Raw genomic sequence first — 20,928 nt, 5'->3', positions numbered from 1 at the left:
TAATATGAACATGGACCTACCCTAGGACTGTGGCCTGATGAATCACTAAGGATGCAACACCTTTATCCACAAGTATTTACATACCTTGAGAACTGATTGACGTGCATGCTGCTTGGTATGTCACTTGATGATGCATGTGCCCGTAGGAGCGTCATGATTGAAAACCAGCCCAAAAACGCTGCACATTACTCAAGATATACATTTTTTGAGGACCCATTTTTTACCACTTTGGAAGCAGGAAATTCAAACTGTCAACTTCAAGGAAGCAGCAGCGTCCAACCAAATGAACCAAATGAACAGTGTGTTTTCGGATGTCTTAATTAGTTCTCCACCATCCATATGTTTGGGCTGGTCATTAAGCGAGTGTAGTGTCAAACTTTGTCTGAAAAATAGTACATGATATGACAATGGTGTGCCTAATGATCTGAGCGTGCGTTAAGATGTATAATGTTTTTGCACTGTGGTTTTTAGAAACCTCCACAAAATAAGCCTGCTGTTTTTGTTCACTATGGAGCTCATCACTCACACTCTCCCTTGATATTACTAGTGCATGAATGTCATTTTTTTCTTCCAGAGGAAGAAGTGTAATGCTGCAGTGGCATTATTAAAACTCCTGTCTTGACTTTTGGTTTGAACAAGTGAACCAAATGATCACATACATTTTACTTTACGGTGTCACACTGAAAGAATAACAGAAGTTTTGCCATCAGTGTGAGAAATTTTGTGAAAAAAAAAAATTTTGCTTAATAATTCCGACCCGCAAGGTCTGGGCAGCAGTGTAGCAAGGGGGAGCAGATGGACTATTGTTGCTAACATAACAATAGCACTGCCCCATTGATAAACTCCCAGCATTTTAGCAGCTACATTGTTCTGCTAATCCCTCTACATTTAAATGGAAGACTACACAAGATGATATACTGCAAGAATGCCTTACGGGTAAAAAACAAAAAAAACAAGCCCTTGTCTGAAATCACATGGATAATTGACCAAGCTGGGATATCACAGTGACATAGTAGCAGGACAGCTAGATTACCGTTTAATAAGGAGAAAAAAAATCAGCTGTCAAAAACCATAATTGTTAAATGCCAAGTCTTGTCAGCTCCTCAGACTGAAAGAGAAAGGTCTTCTCTCCGCTCGCCATTTTGGGCCATTGTTCAACAATCATGCAGTGATGCCACCTCTTATGTTAATAGCAGCGGACACAAAGACAAGATTGGCTGGGTTTTGTCACGCTGTCTTATCTTGACTCTCTTTTTCCACTTATAATTCTAAATTGTAATACTCTGGCATTGTTTATATGTGCAGCATAAAACATTCTTGAAAATGACAACTAGGGCTGAACAATTAAGCAAATGCCAAAGTGGCAACAATTACGATTCTGGGAATGACCACTTGATCCTGGAATCCGTAAGTAAGCCTATCCTCAAAGAATGCTTTTATTACCTTTAGATTAATTTTTCCCCTTTTTTAAAAGTAATTCACCTGTTTTAATTGTACTTATTAAGCAATGCATTGCAACTGTAGCAGGTAGTCATCTGCTCAACATCACCAATGAATCTGAGTCAGAGCTGCACTTTGTTTTTGGTGTTATTGACTTTTTAAGCATTTTTTCATGCAGTCATCAGGCTAATAGGACAGCTTGCTCTGTGGTAAACACCTGACAAATCACTTAAAAAGTCTGTTCTCCTGTTTATAGGTGAGTGAATTTTTAGCATTATTAGCACTAATTAGCTCTTCATCTATGATTCATCTGTATCAATAAGCTGAACTCAATTCTGTTCAGTGTTAATTTTATCTCTTTATAAGCTTACTTGTGTGGCGCTCCAGAACATCCCAGTTCCCTGGTGAAAACTAATTGCCCACTCCTGATCAATAGACTCCTTTCTAACTCTCCTCAGTTGTTTATTAGCTCTGCAGCCCACTGTCCAACCGTAGACAGTATGAAAGATAGATATAGCTAGCATGACATCACCCACTGGTTACTGAAGTCCAGCTGAGATGACCATTTTCACCATCGCCATCTTACAAAACAGCCATTTGTACTGAAAACGTGGAGTGTGCCGTAGCTAAGCGCTATCGTGAAGCTAAACATAGCTCCCCTGACATCCTGCATTTGATTGGTCTTGAACATATAACTCTTCCTGCCATACGGGGCAGTTTATCTAAACTGCTGTCTCAGATGATGCATTGCAGTTTATCGCTCAGCACAATGACACCTGCTTGTCTGAATGATGATTTTTACTGTTAAATGTATTTTATGAACAAGCTAATATGACACCCCTAAAAATACAGATTGTTTCTGATAAAACTTCAGTTATAAACTCTCTACTCTGTTGTAATATTTATAATTGTTATATTGTTTAGAGGATGATTACAAAGGGGAATTTGGTTCTTTTAAACAAATAATGAACAGATTGAAGTATATAAACATTAGCAATGTTAGCATGTTTGTTAGCATTGCTAAATAAACTGTCAAAGTATCAAAGTTTTGTGTTTGTGCTACATATTAGCTTTGGGTATTCAACACTAGACTTTCATTAGCCAGTGAGTGTGCGCTTTCTTAGCACAGTGACCCTCCATCCTGAAACATTGTTTCACCAAGATTTATAAAACAGACATTTTTCGTCGTCCAATATTACCCAAAATGAGTGATTGAGTCAATTAACTCAAGAGAAAAATGTTTACAGAGGTCAAGGCAGAAAGCTGTTCTCCCATCGAACTTGTATATGTCCAGAAATCTTTTGCCACAGCTTTTCTCTTCTTGTAGCAACAGGAGGTAGATTGGCCCATCTACTAATCAAAAGGTCAGCAGTTCAATCCCCGGCTGCTCTAGGCTACATGCCAAAATATACTTGGTCAAGATACTGAACACTAAGTTGGCATTCGTCAGAGTGTGAATGTGTGAAGGTTAGTTTAAAAGCATTTAAGCACAGAAAAAGTCATTTCTATAAATGAATGGGTGAATGAGGCGTTTAATAAGAAAGCACTTTAGGTACTCCAATAAAGTAGAAAAGTGCTATACAAGTATCAGTGCATTTACCATTTGCATAATTATGATTGCATTCCATTTGGGTTACTTCTGGTCTTGTGCATGCCAGTTCATTGAAACTGTGAGTCCTTATGCAGACATTAAAAACAGATACATGAAGCTTCAGCATTCATATGAAACATACTGCAGGAGATCCTGTCTTAACTACTAAATCTGCTGCATTCACAATGTCAGCAGCTGTCACTTAAGAACAAACAAAACATATTTCCTTTCAGGAGAGAAACTGCCACTATCAACATGGCCACTGGCAATGTTAAATATCACCTGATATCCCACATCGAGGGGAGCCTGTGAGAGATGCTAGGAGACATCCACACTGGGAGCTCTGCATTACACATGCTGGCCTGCTGTCGTCATAATCTCCGTGCCATCTGGCGGGGAACTTCACAGTCCCCTTGCACCCCTGGCTCATTAGTATTCCTCTCACACTGAGCAGGAGAGACCAGTGTGTATGTGACATTCCTCAGAAACATAAAAGAGTCAACACCTGCGAGGATTAATTGAAGAGTTACAGGGTAAGGGCCCACCTCCAACAAACCCGACTCATTTTAGGTAATGAGAACACTTAATTTTTCATCCTCCTCATTTTTGTGCTGCAGTCCCTTCACAATGCCGGCGTCTTCTCCCGTTTCCCACAAAATGGATCCACTACTTTTGTTACATGTGGACTACTGATATTAGCTGATTAAGTATATTCCTTTGGGCGAGTGCTGCCTGGATCCCTGGCTCAGATGTTTTAGAGGGAGAACCCAGTCTGCAAACAGTGAGACTGCGACTCTAAAAAGATGCTTCAAACAGCGCTTCCAGCATTCACTGTGAGCTGTGATCAAAGACTGATCCCGGCCTTTTCAAATCCACACGGCCTCTCATTAGTGCCACATGGGAAGAGCCTTCTCTGACAGCAATCTATTATTTCCAGCTTTATATTTGACTACAATCGTGAGCTGTTTAGAAAGCTTGCCATTGTGTCGTGGTGATTTTCACATTGGTCGTTATGTAATTTTTTCAATAAGAAGATCAGTTAACATGTGGTTCAGAGCTTGTATGTAAGTAGCATGGCCTTGCAGCTGGCAGTTTTCCATGAGATATGATCAGGGATTTTCAGAGCTTTGGTGTCCAGTGGTGACTGTATCCACTTCAAGTGTTTGGTGGATTATTGGGTAGAGACACTTCAGGCTTCTTTGTTAAAACAGCAAAACAGTATCTACAGATTTTTTACCCAAACTACCTAAACTAACTTAACTAAAAAAATAGATGCTACATTTTCACTAACAGAAAATGTGCAAAATGTGACAAACTAATCTGCTCAACATCTAAAATGGTAGAATATAAGGTATAGGTGTAATTTGGCACTCCCAAAGTGCTATTCACAGATATTAGACCATTTGAATTAGATACGGGAGACAAATTAGGGCCATGGTAAATTCCTGGGCCACCACTTCCTTGGTGTGCCATTGCACTGATACTCTGCTGAAACACCACTCTTCCAAAAGATATTTCCCACTCTGCTGTTTTGCTGATGGTAGTGAAGAGTGTGCCTAAGACAAAATCTCTCATCGTATTCATCTGGGTTGAGATAGAGTGACTGCAAAGGCCATAACAAACAATTCACATCATTTTCATACTCATCAAATCATTCAGTGACCCTTTCTGCCATATGAATTGGGGCACTGTCTTCCTGGAAGAGACTATTCCATCAGGATAAAAATATTTCATCACGGGATAAATATAATCACTCAAAACAATGCTGCATTGATTTGCAGTGACCATTCTAAGTGTAGCCAAACCATGCTAGCAAAATACCCCCTTAAGTTGATAGTTTTCCCTTCTGTATTATTTGGGTTGTTCCAGTGTGCACCCAATGCCTGCATTTTAGCTTAATGATGACTCTGCGTACAGCGTAGTTGTTACTTTAGATGGTAAGGGTAATATACTGCATTTGCTTCACGCTATTTCCTGCACATATTACTTTGTTCCTGATGGTAAAGCATGAAATAAATGTGCATCCGAATGATGCATTCAGAAATGTGATGAACTGTATTTTAGTAGGCAGTTGTGTTCCATTTTTGGCAGTCCTTAGTCTTATTTCATGTTTAGAGTGCTGTGAAACATAATCTTTTGCTATGAAGGAAACAGCATGCACACTATAACTTATACCCTGTATGGAAATATCAGCATTTAATGTGCTCTTCACTTTATTTATTCACTTTAAAAATAAGAAAAGAAATACAACTGTATTCGCACACCTGGGGCACCTTTTGTGATCAGGTAAATATCCTATGCATCCATCAGCATCTGAAAATTCAGTGAAAAGTATGGTGAATTCTGTCTTACCAGCTTTTACTGTATGCATTTGCATTTAGGATGCAAATTATTTTCTATTTATGGTAATTTTATCTTTCCTTTGCAGCTGCCTTGGCTCTATTTCTCATCAGGGATCAATGAAGTTCATTTTAATCTTCACAAAAGCCTTCTTATAGACTCAAGATAGTTTTATTCTGCAAAAAAAAAGTGATGAAGAAATCTCAATAATACCCATTTGTAAGTGGTGTACAATCTACCTTGCCAGCAGTCATTGCAAACCTGAAAGGGAGGAAAGTGAGATATAGTGAATTTGACGTAAATGAGGCATAAATAAAGAATTGCGTTCAGCTTGTATGCTGCCGTGCTTCATTTCCATCCACCAACCTCATGGCCATTGTTAGAATTCATCACAGTGGAAGGTCTTCTTTTGTGCTCATAGCCTATGGATACGGCATAAGGTTTATCATAGGAAATAATGAATAACGAGTATAATTCTGCACTCAGTGAGAACATGGAAAATCTTTGAAGAACTCTTATCATTCACAGTATCTGAGTCACCTTTTTCTTCACATACACAATAGTTCCATTACCAAAGCTTTCCCCATTATCCTCGGCTCAATTTACATCTTTTTTTGTGAGATCCATTGTTGAAAACTTGCGTGCACACACATGCACAAGCAAAAAATACCAACCTAAAAACACGGTAAATTTTAGATTTAAAGGGAAAGGTACCATTCATCACCACTGATACTTTGTATATTGATACGGCAATCAATACTCCTATACCACTCTCTATATTTTGAAGTTTCGTGGTTGTGGCTCCACCTATAACACACTGGCAAGTTCACCAGTCATCTTTCATTTCAACATCATAGGGTATGAAGGTGTTTGGTTATATGCCTCAGAGGTAAAGGGCTGTGGTAATATTGATATGGTTCAGCACTTGTAGCAAGAGAAGTAGTAGCAGCTTAACTGTGCTCTGACGTTTAGTGTTTAGTTTGTGTTTTGTGTTTTGCTCTTCCTGTTTGAGGGTAGTTCTTCCTCCCCACAGTTGCCAAATGCTTGCTAAAAGTGTGGTTGTTGTATTGTGTACTAACAAAGCACTTTTATCATATTAAGAAAGCCTTTATTGTTAACCAATGAGCTACATAAATAGAATTTCACTGAACCAAACCAGAATCCTTGTACACTTATTAAGTTTGATGATTTCTAGTTCCAAAGGCTCCCGTGGTTTGCAAAATCAAATCAGCTCCAATAAAATGATAAAATATTAAGTTTAACATTTGAAAAAGGGGAGTTAGCTCACTAGTTTTTGTCTAAAGGTGATGTACGATAATTTTCTGACTGAGTATTTTTTTAAAAACTGAAATGTGCAGGCAACATCTGGAAGGTTAGTAGGTTGGCCTAGCTGACATATTGTCATGGCTTGGGAGTTATGGGTTTCATGAACACAGCACAGTAAAGATGTGGAATGATGGTTAAATTTTCCTTGATAAAACCACCAAAATCGGGTTGGTCATCATTGTGTTACTGTGTGGTTTGGATTACTCGCTATGCCAAAGGTGTGATCTTAAGCTAACACTGAAATCTTTTCTGAAGCATTCAAGTATTTGGTGTCTTGGACACTGTGAGCCCAAAGGCTGTAGAGTTTTAAAAAGATGTGTCGCACGTCTGTAAGGGGGGGCTTTCCTCTATTAAGTAAAACAAAAGATTGCAACACGTTAAAAAGCCAACAGCTTAAACAAGTGAAGCAGGAGCTTGGACCCAGCGAAAGCTTGATATCTCATCATTCGACAAGCGGATTACTGAACATACAGTACCTAAACCAACTTGACCCTTCTATTGTGAAGGACGGATAATCCCTCACAAAAAACTTAGTGACAGCCCTGTGACAGTCTGGTACTTTATTTCTTGTTTTGCCACATCTGCTGATTAAGAATGAGATTTATGTGCCATAATGCTATCCACAGGCCCAGCTGTAGTTGTTGCTTATCTAATGGCAATATTTAAATAAGTTCATTAAAATGGGCTCCCAAGTTAACAACTACAAACTTTAAAAACAACAGCAAGTGTTGCCATTTTTAGTCTGGCAAAATCCCATCAGCAAGAGACCAGAAGGCTGCACGATGGCTTACTAAAGCAGCCAAACATGGTCCAGTGCTTTTCTTATAAAGAATCTTGTTTTTGGTGCTTCCTGCATTTTCTGGTGATACCCTGTTTATTATCAACTACCTGCTTATTTGCAACTACAATTTCACATACAGTAGAAAGTGCAGCAAAGAGAACTCGTACTTTTGAAATCTGATGTATTTCCAACAAATGCAACGATCTCCTGACAGCTTTGTCGTTATTTGTAATCGTTCGACTCGACTTCGATATTTGTCCAGATTTATTTCAGAATGCCGATTAAGTCACGAAAATGGATTAAGATGAATAAAGCCCATAATTAACACTGTTATCTTAGTCTTTATTTTGTCACAATTGTATGTCAAATATATATATGTCTATATGACATATATTATATGACATATATAATTTCATTTCTTTACAATAGAGAAACAACATAGAGATAACACACTATTTTGGTTTCTAAGTAGAAGCTCCTTGTAATAGTGGCATTTTTTTCAATACACTGTTTAAGTCAAGCTCCCACTCAAGTCATGGTTTTGTTTTCCTTTTGAGTCACATTTATTCACAATGTGTGTTTGTTTGTCTCTTTTCCTTTTGTAATTTGATGTCTTTTGTGTCAATATTTTTTTTTTCCCCCTCGGGAATTCAATCTGTTCGTGTTCTTTCGAAAACTGATGGCCATCTGTTATTGGTCCATGTGGCCACACAGATGGTCCCACCTGCTAACCATACTGAGCCACCAGCAAAGGTATACATTTATTGGAAACGGTGTCTTCTCTTTACAGAGTTAATCCAATCAGCTCGCAGAGGGCTTGGCATAAGTGTTTCCAATTCCTCTGCAGATGGGTCCTTTGGTGGCCAAGTTTGCCCCTCCGTACACAAGAGATGTCTGACCTTGGCTCTGTCCCCGGGCTTCTCTTTGGCCTGCTGCCTTCCATCCTCTGGTCCCGCTGCCTGTGTGCAGAACTCTGGGAGAATACTGGACACTTTTCCCCTCTGACTCCCGCGCCGTCTTCGTCTCAAGAGTGTTTGTGCCACCGTGGTGGATCTCACTGTGAGACCCAGACCTTTTCATGGGGCTGCAAAGGCTTTTCTGTTTTAACTCCTGCGCGAGTTCCACTGTAATTTCAAAGGAGCAGGGTGTTTGCGGAGAGCCGAGATTCTTCTCCAACCCCAGGAGAGAAGCGGCGGCGGCGGGGGGCTAACGCTGGTGGGCATGACACTGGTCGCCAGCACGACGCTTTCAGGGGGAGAGGGAGGATTGCTAACGGGGAGGCCCGTCTTTCCAGCCAGCACGGGGTGCCACTTAAAGAGCCCCGCTTGGTTCCGGTCACTCGTGAACGGGTGGCCGGCCTCAAGGTCACACGCTTGGAGCGAAGGGATGATGGGCACAGATCGGGTGCGGAGGGAGGGTGGCAGGAAGGTTGTTCCTTTATCGAGGCGGGTGCAGGGGACCTCAGTCCATCCTTTTCTGGCTGTGAAGTGAGAGAGTGAGGTCCTGCTCAGGAGGGCGCCGACCCTTCCGCCGGCAGAATCACACCTTTGGGCAAAGAGAAAAGGATGGAAATGTCAGGGTGAGAAAGTCATTTATAGTTTGACCTTTTCATCCTAGACACTTTCCTAATTTTAAATTAATAAAAAACCAAGATGACATTCGTTGTGTTTTAGAAAGATGCCAGTCTGTCAAAGCTTCACCGTATCATTTCACACCGGCACAAAAATATCTTGTACCAAACAAAATGATCACTATTTAGGTATTGTTGTTTCATAATCTATGTGTAATTATGTATAATCCTTGGCATGAGCGGCGTCTACTGTTGCTGCATGAATGTTTAACTGAGAAATCCCTCTGCTCATCACTGCCTTATCAGAGATTTAAGGCTTTAGCAGCACAGCAGGTGGATTCCTGACCCCGCCCTGTGTGACTGTTGTATGTAGAAACAATACACGGAGCCACTTTACAACGCTTCACACGTCTTCTAATTTCATTTTATTGTAGTTTTCACACAGACAGCAACTAATCAGATGGGCCCACGATGTAGCATTACGCGGGGATGAACGGGGGAGTAAGTCTCAGCAGGTGCATTTGCATGATGATGCATCCTCCTTCAAACGTAGAGAGCGGAAGCAGATAAGCTTGAAAGGCATTATCGTCGGCCATGACAGTAACACGGCAGAGAGGGGAAACTTATCAAGTCAAGTGGGCAAGTTTGTGTATGTTTGTTAATGTTGTTACCGAAGCCTCGGCTCCCATTTAGGATCACATCCAGTGTTATTGTCAGCCTTGAGAGACTGTTGGTAGCGTAACCAAGTTTAAATAATTGAATTACCCCCCCACCCCCACCCTTGGTATTAGAAGGGCAAATGCAAGCTGGAGGTAAATCCGACAGATCAAAACAAAACCTAAAAATAACTCCCATAGCAAATTTGCCTTCAATTCTTCCCCTAACCGTGATGGGTAAATATGTTTTGACACCAGATAATGAAACTGACAATACTCTGTGGGGATTTGTTGTCACAAAATGGAAAACGCGGAAGAGTGTTCTCGTGTCTGTTTGTGGTTCTCGCCTCTTTATTAACACTTTCCACCGCGCCGCACTCGGTGCCTCCATCTTTACTTCTCGGCTCAGTCCTCCTCCTCCTTTCCTCACTTTCCCCTCTCGCGTTCTCTCACTCTCCTTTCCACCTCCCGTCTCTCATTTCCAGAGATGAGAGGGTGTATCCATGGCAACACGGGAGACGTGGGGGCTGGAGGAGGAGGAGGAGGAGGAGGAGAGGGAGGGGGCTGTAAGCTTGGTGTTGCGTGGCTTGTAAGTCGAGAAATAGGTCATTTCAACCTCCAGAAGGCCAGCGAAAGCCATATTTGAGTGATGGATGTGTAGGGGAATTATCAGTGGCTAATGAGATCTAAATTGTTTAACTACACAAATGCAATCTTATCCCCAAGAAGATGACAAGCCCTCCTATTTCAGCTCCTCTCCCAAACACTTGACAAAGCGCGGCAGATTTAATTGCCTATAGCTTTACAGATTTCGCCGTTGTGAAAAAGAATTCTCGTCAGCTTCTTTATTAGTTTGTTTCGTTACTCCTTATAAGTGCGAGCGTGCATGTTTGTGAGTGTGTGTGTTTAGAGGGAAACTGCTCCTGAAGGATCTTTCTGCACAACCATTTGAAAGAACTGCTGAGCTCCGTGGAGCTTTGTTTAAAAATGTAAATTATGGAAATAGGTCACATAAAGAGTTTGGCAGCTTGCAGTGTAACTTACAAGTCACTGTAATGCTCAATCAGGTTGGCATGCTAATAGGAACATTGCTAGGCACTTTAAAGTGTGTGAAATGCACAGGGGACACTGCTGCTTTAATGACAGACGTTTCTGTTAACAGTGCTATTGCTCAAGTTCCACACAGTGACAGCAAATTAGGCTGCTTCTGAGTCATATGCTAAATAGGACTGTCTTACTCAGGATTAAAGATGCTCTTGTCTGCATCTGTAAATAAAACCTACACTTATTTAATGTTTACAGTGTTTTGAAGGAGAAATGCCAGTGGAGCTGCTTGACATTATGCATCAATGCACCGAGGAATACAAGCACCTCAGTGATAAATATTTTCCGTCTTTGGTGGCCGTTACGCAACAATCAGCCTGAAAAAAGGCCAAAAGAAAAGTTATAACTAATGTGAAAAGCTTTGTTTTAACATAAAAAAATCAGTATGTCAGAGAGGATTTCACATCGGGGTACATTTTAGCAAGCGTGACCAGTCTGTACTTTTTAAATGTGTTTTAAGTCTGCAGACTAGGCTGTGCCAAAAGTCCCTCTCGCTTCTAATGCCTCCTGAAACACCACCAGTAGCTGCGCTTCGCTCGGGATGGCCGTCAAAATAGGCCGGCTCGCTTCACTCGACATCAGCGGGAGCATGGGGGCAATTCAAGATGTGCAAAAGCCTGGAAGTAATCCATTTCAACATGTAGCCTTGTTCTAAGAGGCCGCAGTCATCTAATGTGGCTTTATACTCAGCTTGTAAATTACAGAAAATTAATTATTTTGTTGATATGTGAACCATGACGCTTCCCATGCTTGATCATTAGCCAAAATCAAACCGTTTTGGATAGCTAGAAATTTGTGTGAACCCGTGCATCATTTGGTAATTAGCTTTGGCACAGCCGTTGTATTTTTAACCCTGTTAAAACATGCAGATAAAACAAATTTTCATTCACAGCAGCAGCCCAGTGGCAGCGAGGATTACACACATCTTCCCCAGCACCATGATACTGTTGCGCTTTTGGGATCAAGTGTGTTCTCCAAATTAATTGTGACAGTCCCAGCTGAAAGAGGAGGGGGGGGGGCACTGCAGATCTCATTTATTTCCCTGGATCACATTTCATAGGCTGGTTCACGGATTTGAACTGAGAGTCTTCCAGTCATAAACTCATTTCTCCCTAAATTATCCCTCTGCCACTCCGACTTAACCTTAGTTAGTCCAGAGGTCTGTATCACTGAACCGGCTATTTGACCTCGGCGTGGAGGGAGGCGATGAGAATTTCCTCTTTGCTGGCTCAAACAAACATGACAAAACTAATAACGAGACATAGAAATAGTTTCACCTTCTTATGGACTCCATGTCCGATGACTCATCCTCCTGCAAGTGTTTGTAGACATGCCCCGCCACTCTGGATCCGTCAATAAGATTTGTGGATATTTTGTGTTTCCCTCTGGAAATGGGTGGAGTCCTGAAGTAATTAGTCTCTCTCCGTTGTAGGGCTGGGCTGAGGGAGAGCGAACTACTCCTGAAACCAGACAGCATGCAAAAGAGATGGGTGAAAATCATCAGGTAAAGACCGTTCACTAATTCATCTGTTGTATCAGCTATAGATGTCCTTTCTAGGGTTTCGTGATGTAAAAATGGTCCGGAGTAAATCGACCTTTGTGCTTGAGACTTGAAAGGGAAAAAAAAAAATCCAATCCCACATTCAACTGACTCGACGCGGAAATTACCCCGGTATCGAAGCTTATGAGACAGATGTATCAGATACACGTGAAAGGAATCGTAAGTTATCAATAAGCAATACAATTTACATAAGAATGGAATCATTTCCATTCATCCATCCATTTTCATCTGCTTATCTAATTCAGGCTGAAAGGCTCGGTACACGGCCGACAGGTTGCCAGTCTATCTCAGGGCTAACACAGACAGACAGACAAACATCCAACCTCACATTCGCACCTATGGCCAATTTAGAATAACCAATTAACCTAACATGCTTTGGATTGTGGGAGGAATCCGGAGCGCCCAGAGAGAACCCACGCAGGCACAGAGATAACATGTAAACTCCACACTCTTCCCACCCCCGCAAGAGAGGAGGGAAGGAACTATGGGAGAAATCTCAAGCTGTGCCTAAAGGAAACGTGAATGCGCTTGAAACGACACCAAAAAAAAAAAATCTTTAGTGTAAATGTTTTAATTTCAAGATTAATATGCATTCCCTACGCTTTCCTTTTTTCACTCCCTTCTACCTGTTGAAAAGGGGGCTTAGATTAATTAACATTCACAAAGAGCACATGTAGCATAGAAAGATGGTTTTCATGCCAAGCATTCATTCATTCTTGGAATCGGCTCACCTAAGAAGAATACAGCTGTTTTTTCATATTAAAAAAATACACCCGTGCTTTCCCTGCAATATGTGCTGTGAAAAGGTCTAATCCCAAGGCAAATGTGGAGGTTAGCAGAGTGATGATGCTCTGTTTTTGTTGCCTGTGAATGTAAAGATGCAGGACTAGTTTCTCCCTGGGTTTTATTGAACAAATCTCACAGAGATTTTGCCTCGAACCAGGTGCTGGAGAAGAGGCTGTGTACTTACTGTGGTGCATTCTAGGAGAGGTGTGCTACACTATTAAACAAATACTTTTTCATGTACTTTGAGGGCTGCTTTAAAATTAAAAGATTAATATAAAAGGTTTTGTTACATACATGCTTAAATGAAAAGCCCTGTGCTGCTAGAGAGGAAACAGTGCAAAAGTCTTGAGACTCTCCTGGTTTTTAATGTCAATATTTTAAGTCGGTATTTGGTACGACCACCTTTATTCTTCAACACAGCAATAGGGAAGCCTTCTTTGAGTAACCTCACCTATGGTTATGAGCTTTGGTTAGTGAATGAAAGAACGAGATCGCGGATACAAGCGGCGGAAATTAGCTTTCTACAAAGGGTGGCTGGCCTCTCCCTTAGAGACAGGGTGAGGAGTTTGGCCATCTGGGAGGGGCTCAGAGCCGCTGCGCCTCCACATCGAAAGGAGACAGTTGAGGTGGTTTGGGTATCTGACAAGGATGCCTCCTGGGCTCATCTTGGGTGAGGTGCTCCGGGCATATCCCACCTCTGGGCAGACCCAGGACATGCTGGAGAGATTATATCTCTCGGCTGGCCTGGGACCGCCTTGGTGCTCCCCCGGATAAGCTGGAGGAGGTGGCTGGGGATAGGCCGGTCTGGGCTTCTCTGCTCAGGCTGTTGCCCCTGTGAGCATCCCCCGGAAGAAAATGGATGGATGGATTCATGGACTGAACATTCAACATTTTAAACAATCATTTTAGAATTAACATCTGTGTTTACACATTTCATCACTTGTCTGTGATGGATGCTGGAAGCTGGGAATCACCAAGAAGACAGTGTCACTCCTTGTAGAGTTTGATTATTTCACTAATTTTTGATTTAGCCATTCAACGCAAATTACAGGACAATCACTGCAGGTTTAATATTACATTTTAAAGTGACATTTTGATGCAAAGAGCCATGCACTAGCATGGATAAGCAACCGCTAACATGCTAACGAAGTTTACATACAGACCTATATCGTTCAGAACATATAGAAAACATTGCTTTAGTGTTTTCTTTCTGTGAACTTCAAATAAATGCCATGTATTGTTAGGGGTTATCCTGCACTTTGAAAATGACCTCTAGCCTACATACTGATATCCTACTGCTGTTAATGATAGAAGCAGCTGCCTTTAGAGACTGAGCTTCCTGTTTAGGCACACAGTTTTTAAATTGGTCTGTGGGCAGTAGGTGGTCTGCCTCAAAGCAGATCCCTGAATTTCTGCAGTAATGAAGCAATGGTATTAAATCCAAGGTATACCGAGCCATAATGCAATCTGATGTGTGAGCACATGATGCAAAGACAAACAGCTCCCAATGAATATCTAATCATAAAATACACCAAATTATTTTGAAGTTATTATGAATTTCTTTAAGACACCGTGGCTCCCCTGATCGTTTCCTACCAGCAAATCCTCTGTGATCAATATATCACTTGATTGTGTTAGTTAATCTGAACCACTGAAAAGAGCTGAAACATATTATTATTGTCGTGTAAATAACTTTTTTTTGTATTGAACCATTAAACAAAAATCAGCACCACACGCTCTCACAGCTTGATTTTGGCTCTTGAATAATTTGGCACAGCACAAAAATGGCTTGTGTATGAAGTGCTGCATTGTTTGATTCTTCTTGTTGTTGAAATAGTAATCAAGATGTTCAAACTTTAGGATTTTCTTTTTTTTCAGTCATTAAACTGAACTCCCTGATTCCTTTTTATTTCATGCAGTAAGCTAAATAGTCCAGTGGATGACTGCTTAATAATTGATAAACGACTAGAACACTGTGGAAAAAAAAAAAGCTCAGCTACAGTAATTTCCTGATGTCCATGGCTGTGGAACAATAAGCATACATAATGTTGGCTCTAGTGTTTGCTGGCTTTTATATCGACTGATGTTGTAAAAAGTTGATATGAATACAGCTAAATATTGTCCGTTTTGTTGGCTATTAGCATGCTGATTTTTTTTTAATTAGGATTAACCGAGAACTGGAAAAAAATTCAAACATGATTTTTTGGGGCTGTTGTAATTACTGAATAAGAAAAGTTGAACCTTTTAAAACAGAAAGGCAGCTGCTTATCTCCACAATTCAACAAGACTGTGCAACCCCCTGATGTTAAATGGGTAAGCCTGGTTGGTAGGGTAATCCAGTACTTTTTTAAACCACTTCCTCCCTCTGTTAATGCCTTCACCGGACATACTGCAGAGAAAGAGAAACGGCAGGAGAACAGAGGGGGATGGCATGTGACAAAGAACCTGAGATGAGTTAAAAAAATCGAAAAAGTATGCCACATTTTCAGAGTAAACACCATTTTCTACTAAACCAGCAGGAAACACCCACATAGCACTTCTGATATTCACTATGGATACTGATTATGTCCCCTACTCAACATGTACAAGTCACACTTGCTGGCTTTCAGTACATTGATTAACCTTCTTACTACAATTTTCTCATAATACAGTCATGACAAACGAATCACTGTAATCAATTAAAATTTAAGTGAAAACAGCAATTGACTTGTGGCAGCAAGAGTCCACTGTTTTCATCAAAGCAACTCGTACATATTACCGCATTCAATAGGACACGCAAGTGGGAAGTTACGAATCGAAATGATTTTTTGACCTCTAAACCTTTGATGAATGATGGTTGCCTTAAGCTTTTTTTCTGCAATCAACAATGCGAATCAACAGGCGTGTAGTTCAGTTAACTGCAGGAACAGAAGAGCAGGAAAAACAAGCTCAATACATCCTTTGTCAAATATTATATTAGGTGAACAAAAATAAAGATCTAATTGCTTTTGGCATTGATTTGCTGGAGAACACATGGCACAAGGTTTTTAGTTCATATTTAACCAGCATTGTATTACCAGTCATTTTTGGGTGAATGACTTAAATCGTGGAAATCAGGGCTGAAAAATCTCAGTTCTCGTCAGAGCCAGAAATTCCCAGCTGCCATCAAAGGCAGCATATGCCCACCAATAGGCTGAAGAGAGTGAGCTATGCTGTTTCGATTATTTTCCAGCAATGAGATGAACCACAGTTCAGAAGCAAGAATAAGTAAATCCACAACAACACGTTTCTTTTGCCCAGAGACATTAATCTAGGGACAGTCATGGGATTTTGTGCAATGGCAGCCAACAAAGGATTAATTCTACTTACGCTGATTTACCTTACAAGACAACTGGATTCACACGAGATTCAGAATCACCAGAGAATCCATCTTACTAAGTTTGTCAACTACTGCATGCAGTCATAGCTGAAATGAAGTCGGTACGGTGAAATAGGAGCCATATGAGGAACTATGGGGTGTATAAGGTCAACTAAAGGTCTTTTTTACCTTTGATAATGGATCTTATATGTAATTACCTAACAAGGAGTTTGTTAAGTACCTGTAGGAGTCCTTTATAGGCATATTTTCTTTAATAAATCTTGCTAGCTTTCAAAGCTTTCAAGCTACTCCAATTATGTTGTTTTTTCCCCTCTTTGATGTTCCTTGGCTGTCCTTTGGTTTGTTGATCTGCTGTTTGAGTTTAGTCCACGGTGGGACTATTGCACAGATGGTTCAACCAATCACCTGCCAAGTCTTTTTTGAAGAAGACTGTCCTTTTCTAACTATTTTTTACGGAGAAGCTCTCTGCAACAAACCATGTTTCACAGATGTTGATAAGATCTTCTGGATTTTCCACTAGTGCCAACATTGGATGATATTTGTGGGTTTTAAATAAATATCTTCTAGAGCAAACACTCACATCGACTTCAAGGCAAGATATTGCTAATGCCTTTGGTGACGTGTATTAAAGGATAACGTTTGCTTGTGCAAAACTACAAATCCTGTCAGCCTTAAATATGCTTAATGCTAATTACCGAAAGTTCAGACGCACAAACGTATCAATGCTAAGTTGGTTAAAGATTACGTTACATCTGTTTTAAAATCGTATTGTGACATTTAACAAAATCTCAGCTCAACAGAGGCAGTCTGCATTACAAGTGAATCAGTTTGCATATAATGAAGCCTAATTATAAACCAATGAGACACAGGTAACCATTTTCAGCAGTATTGATAGGCCATATTGACACATTTTTATGGTGCAGTTCTCCTGATAGCTCACGTTGTGGTCCACTTTCAGGTCAATAGCTGAAAGCATCTCAACATCATCCATCACAGTCTAGTTCTCCCCTGCCTCGGCCTACTTTGAGAGCAAGCTGAACAGATGATTGACTGTCAGCTGCCCTTCATGAGGCACCTGCACGACACTGCGGAGAATAAAACACCAGAGGGAGATGGTACCATCCCCGCAGCCACATATGACAACCTTTTTTGTGAAAAACTTTCCTCTTTGACACAGCACTGGTCCATTAAAACAGAATAACTGCTGCCACAGTGGGGCTTTCACTAAAGGTGGCATCGCAGGCAGCCACACATAAAAAAAAAACTTGCTCGGTATATAGACACAAGCTCACCATTCACCGTTTTCTACCCTAACACAGGCTCTTTTAATCACTGCACATGCTGTATTCTGTGTTTTTGATGCACAATATGGAAAATCCATCACGCTAAACCGTGATGTTTGATCTAAAATGAGGTTTTAAATAAATATGTTAAAACTTATGCACAACAGTTCTGTTTAAAAGTATTGAGTCGCCCCTGATTTCTTTCTATTTCACTTTTAATGAGCCAGATTTTCTTGTAATTTTATGAAAGTGGTGAGTTGAGCAACAGTTCTCAGTTTTCAGAGGTTTTTTTGTCTAGCCACAACACTGACCTATAAATTCATTCAAGCATAAAAAAGGCACCTGACTCAAGGGGTGAATCAGCATTTCGTCCACACATAACAACTTGGCAAAAAACTACTAGCAGCCTGTTGCAAAAATAGATAATTTGCTTCCCTTTCTTTTGTTGAATCTATGGAAAATGTCAACGCTAATGCAGTTTGACAAGTCATAAAACAGTATTAGAACTATTTAACTAGTATAAATGGAGGAGATCCGGAACATTGAGTGTCTACAACCATCTTTAAAACATGGTGGAGGCTCTGTGGTGGTTTGGGGCTAAATTTCAGCCAGTGGTGCTGCTGATCTTCTCAAAACTGATTGAAAAATAATCAGATTTTAATCCAGCGTGTAATACCATCTGGAAAGCATCCGATTGGTAACGGCTTTATATTTCAGCATGAAAATGATTCAAAACACATTCCCAGTGAAGTTAAAGTATACCTGAAAAGAAAAAGCACACAATGGAGCACTATCAGTCATAGACTGATCTGGCCAGAGCCCAGACCTCAACAATACTGCAGCAGTGGGAACATCTTGACAGAGAACAGAACAAAAGGCAGCCAACATCCAAAGATGAGCTTTGAATTTCCTTCAACAAGCCTGGAGAACTATTTTTGAAGCCTTGACTGTTTGTGCTTCATTTCCATGCATGTTTGCAAGTTTTAATCACTGCAATTATTTACCATTTCCCTCGCAAAATATAAAGACAAGGGTGGCTCAAGACTTTTGCACAGTGCTATATCTTGCATTGTAACATAATGTGCAGCTCCAACACTGTTATTCAGATTTGGTACCAATCATCTCAGGTAACAGGCAACAAGTATGAGGATCAAACATTGTACGCGATTTGGCAACAATCAGTGTAATAGCTTCTAAGGAAAATAAACTTCTTTGAAAAGACGGCAGGCTTACATGTCGTGTGACTGAATGGCATTAACTGTCAAAGTGTGCCTGCATCCATATCATCAAAGCAAATGAGACGTCTCTGTAAACAGCTCAGATGAGGCCATTATAGCGCGGCCTATATCCACATCCCTGTGTTCTTCTGAGGATTGGAAACGGCAGCATTTGATACTGAGTGCTGTGATCACAAAGCAACCCTGCTTGCGATATCCCTCGTAGCAAAAGCGCTGTTAATTTCCTTCAATCTTCTGTCATTTGAAGGATGGCATAAAAATTTGGTTGAGTCAGTGTTTAACTCTGGACATTAAATTCACTTCTCCTTGGAGGAGTGTTATTATGTTCGCTCCTATCTGCGTTCAACTAGTCATTTCAGGAGATGCCCGAGGACACATTTAATTACTTTGAACAATTTACTCGAATGCCATGTAAATAAAGACGTCTCCATCCTCAACTAGTTTGACAGCCTCTACTCTGTTTTTTCTTTTTTATGTCATGCTCGCTGAGCCAATAATCATACAATAAAATGCACACAGATATAAGATCTAACCTCTATGTGATCTGTTTTCTTTTGTCAGAGGCCTCGACGATATACATATTACACTACACGGGATGATTAAATTTCTCACCTCACTGCCCCTTATGGCTCAAACATGCTGACTCAGCACCAGATATGAAACAGGGCAGGAAAAAAAAAAGAGCATGTCATAATTGTACCTGAAGCGTTTCCCTTTAGACAGTGCTTTGCTGAGAATAGGTGGAGCTACTGTTGATGCCCCTGGTGCCACTTTGCCGCCCTTAACAGACGATCCGTGAGAAGTGCAACTCTGCAAGAAATGAAGAAAGTTGCGCAGGCAGTTAGTGAAACTCAGATACTCAATTAGTTATACTCAGCAAAAGACCCGGAAATGTAGCTAGATTCCACTGCTGTAACGATTAAAATGAAAAACAAAATGTCCAATGTAAGTAGCTATGTAAGTACACAGAAGTGAAGCTTAGGATATAACACATAAGGCTGATAATTCTCTATGAGTTTAGCAGCAATCCCCAGTCAGGTCGAGCGTGTTCTCTCGCTGATGTATCCCCGGTTAGTCAGGCAGAGCGTCTTTAATTACATTTTACATTTTAAAGCGGCAGATTAGGAGGGGACACTTTGTGAATAAACTCCACACTGGCCCTCACAGCACTCCTGATTCACTCAAGAATTAATCCAACACAAGATTACATTAATGGTTTCCTAAAGAAATTGCCCTCTCAATTCTTCCCCTTTATTCTTATCAAAATTAACACTATTATCTTACAACAGGCCGCAGTCAGAGCTCTGGCACAGTGACCGTGAACGCCCCGAGAACCCCTCCGTGAAACACTAAGTCATGAGATAATTCTGTCATTCCAGTTACAGAGCTTCCTGTGCTGCTCTCTCTCTCTTTCGCTGTCTGATTGTACATCACTAAAGCAATTGCATGTGACTTAGTGCTGGGTTCACGGTTCTCATGAATGATAAGCCTCTTTTTTTTCCCCATACACCGTTTGGTTCCCAGAGGAAGCTGTTACCGCTGCTCACTAGTTGTGCAAGAAAATAGTATCATTTGGCCACCCCTCTCATATACCCTGCGGGGGGAGAACACCTCACTTTGTGAAACAATTGCCATGGCAAAGTTTCCTGGGGGAAGATATCTATGTCAGGGGATAAAATAAATAGCTTTTGGCAGTCTGCCATGCCATGCAGGCCTGCCACTGGCAGGCAGTGGCGTAGCCCATTGGCGTAACCCGTTTTGCTTGTTCCCTCCCATCACAATTTTACCTTGTTTCATGCCACTTGTGAACCTTGGATGAACAGCGCAATGTGGATTTACTTCAAAGAGACGCACAGGGAAAATACAAGAGAAGGAGAGAGTGACAGAAAAAAAC

At 40.8% G+C, this 20,928-nt stretch overlaps 1 protein-coding gene across 1 annotated transcript in view; it reads right to left on the bottom strand.

Moving 5' to 3' along the window:
- Window positions 1-7,782: 7,782 nt before the first annotated feature.
- nrg3b (neuregulin 3b) overlaps window positions 7,783-20,928 on the bottom strand; it is a 195,573-nt gene continuing 182,427 nt past the window's right edge. The window contains exons 7-9 of the mRNA XM_005471251.4: window positions 19,735-19,844; window positions 12,086-12,268; window positions 7,783-9,023 (exon numbers count right to left, since the gene is read on the bottom strand). Of these exons, the coding sequence (XP_005471308.2) occupies window positions 8,582-9,023; window positions 12,086-12,268; window positions 19,735-19,844 (735 nt within the window). The 3' untranslated portion in view covers window positions 7,783-8,581. The remainder of the gene's footprint in view (window positions 9,024-12,085; window positions 12,269-19,734; window positions 19,845-20,928) is intronic.

Source organism: Oreochromis niloticus, linkage group LG8 (assembly GCF_001858045.2).
Source record: "Oreochromis niloticus isolate F11D_XX linkage group LG8, O_niloticus_UMD_NMBU, whole genome shotgun sequence".
Lineage (NCBI taxonomy): Eukaryota > Metazoa > Chordata > Actinopteri > Cichliformes > Cichlidae > Oreochromis > Oreochromis niloticus.
Note: the sequence above shows the minus strand (reverse complement) of the source record. Positions and strands in the feature narration are given on the sequence as shown.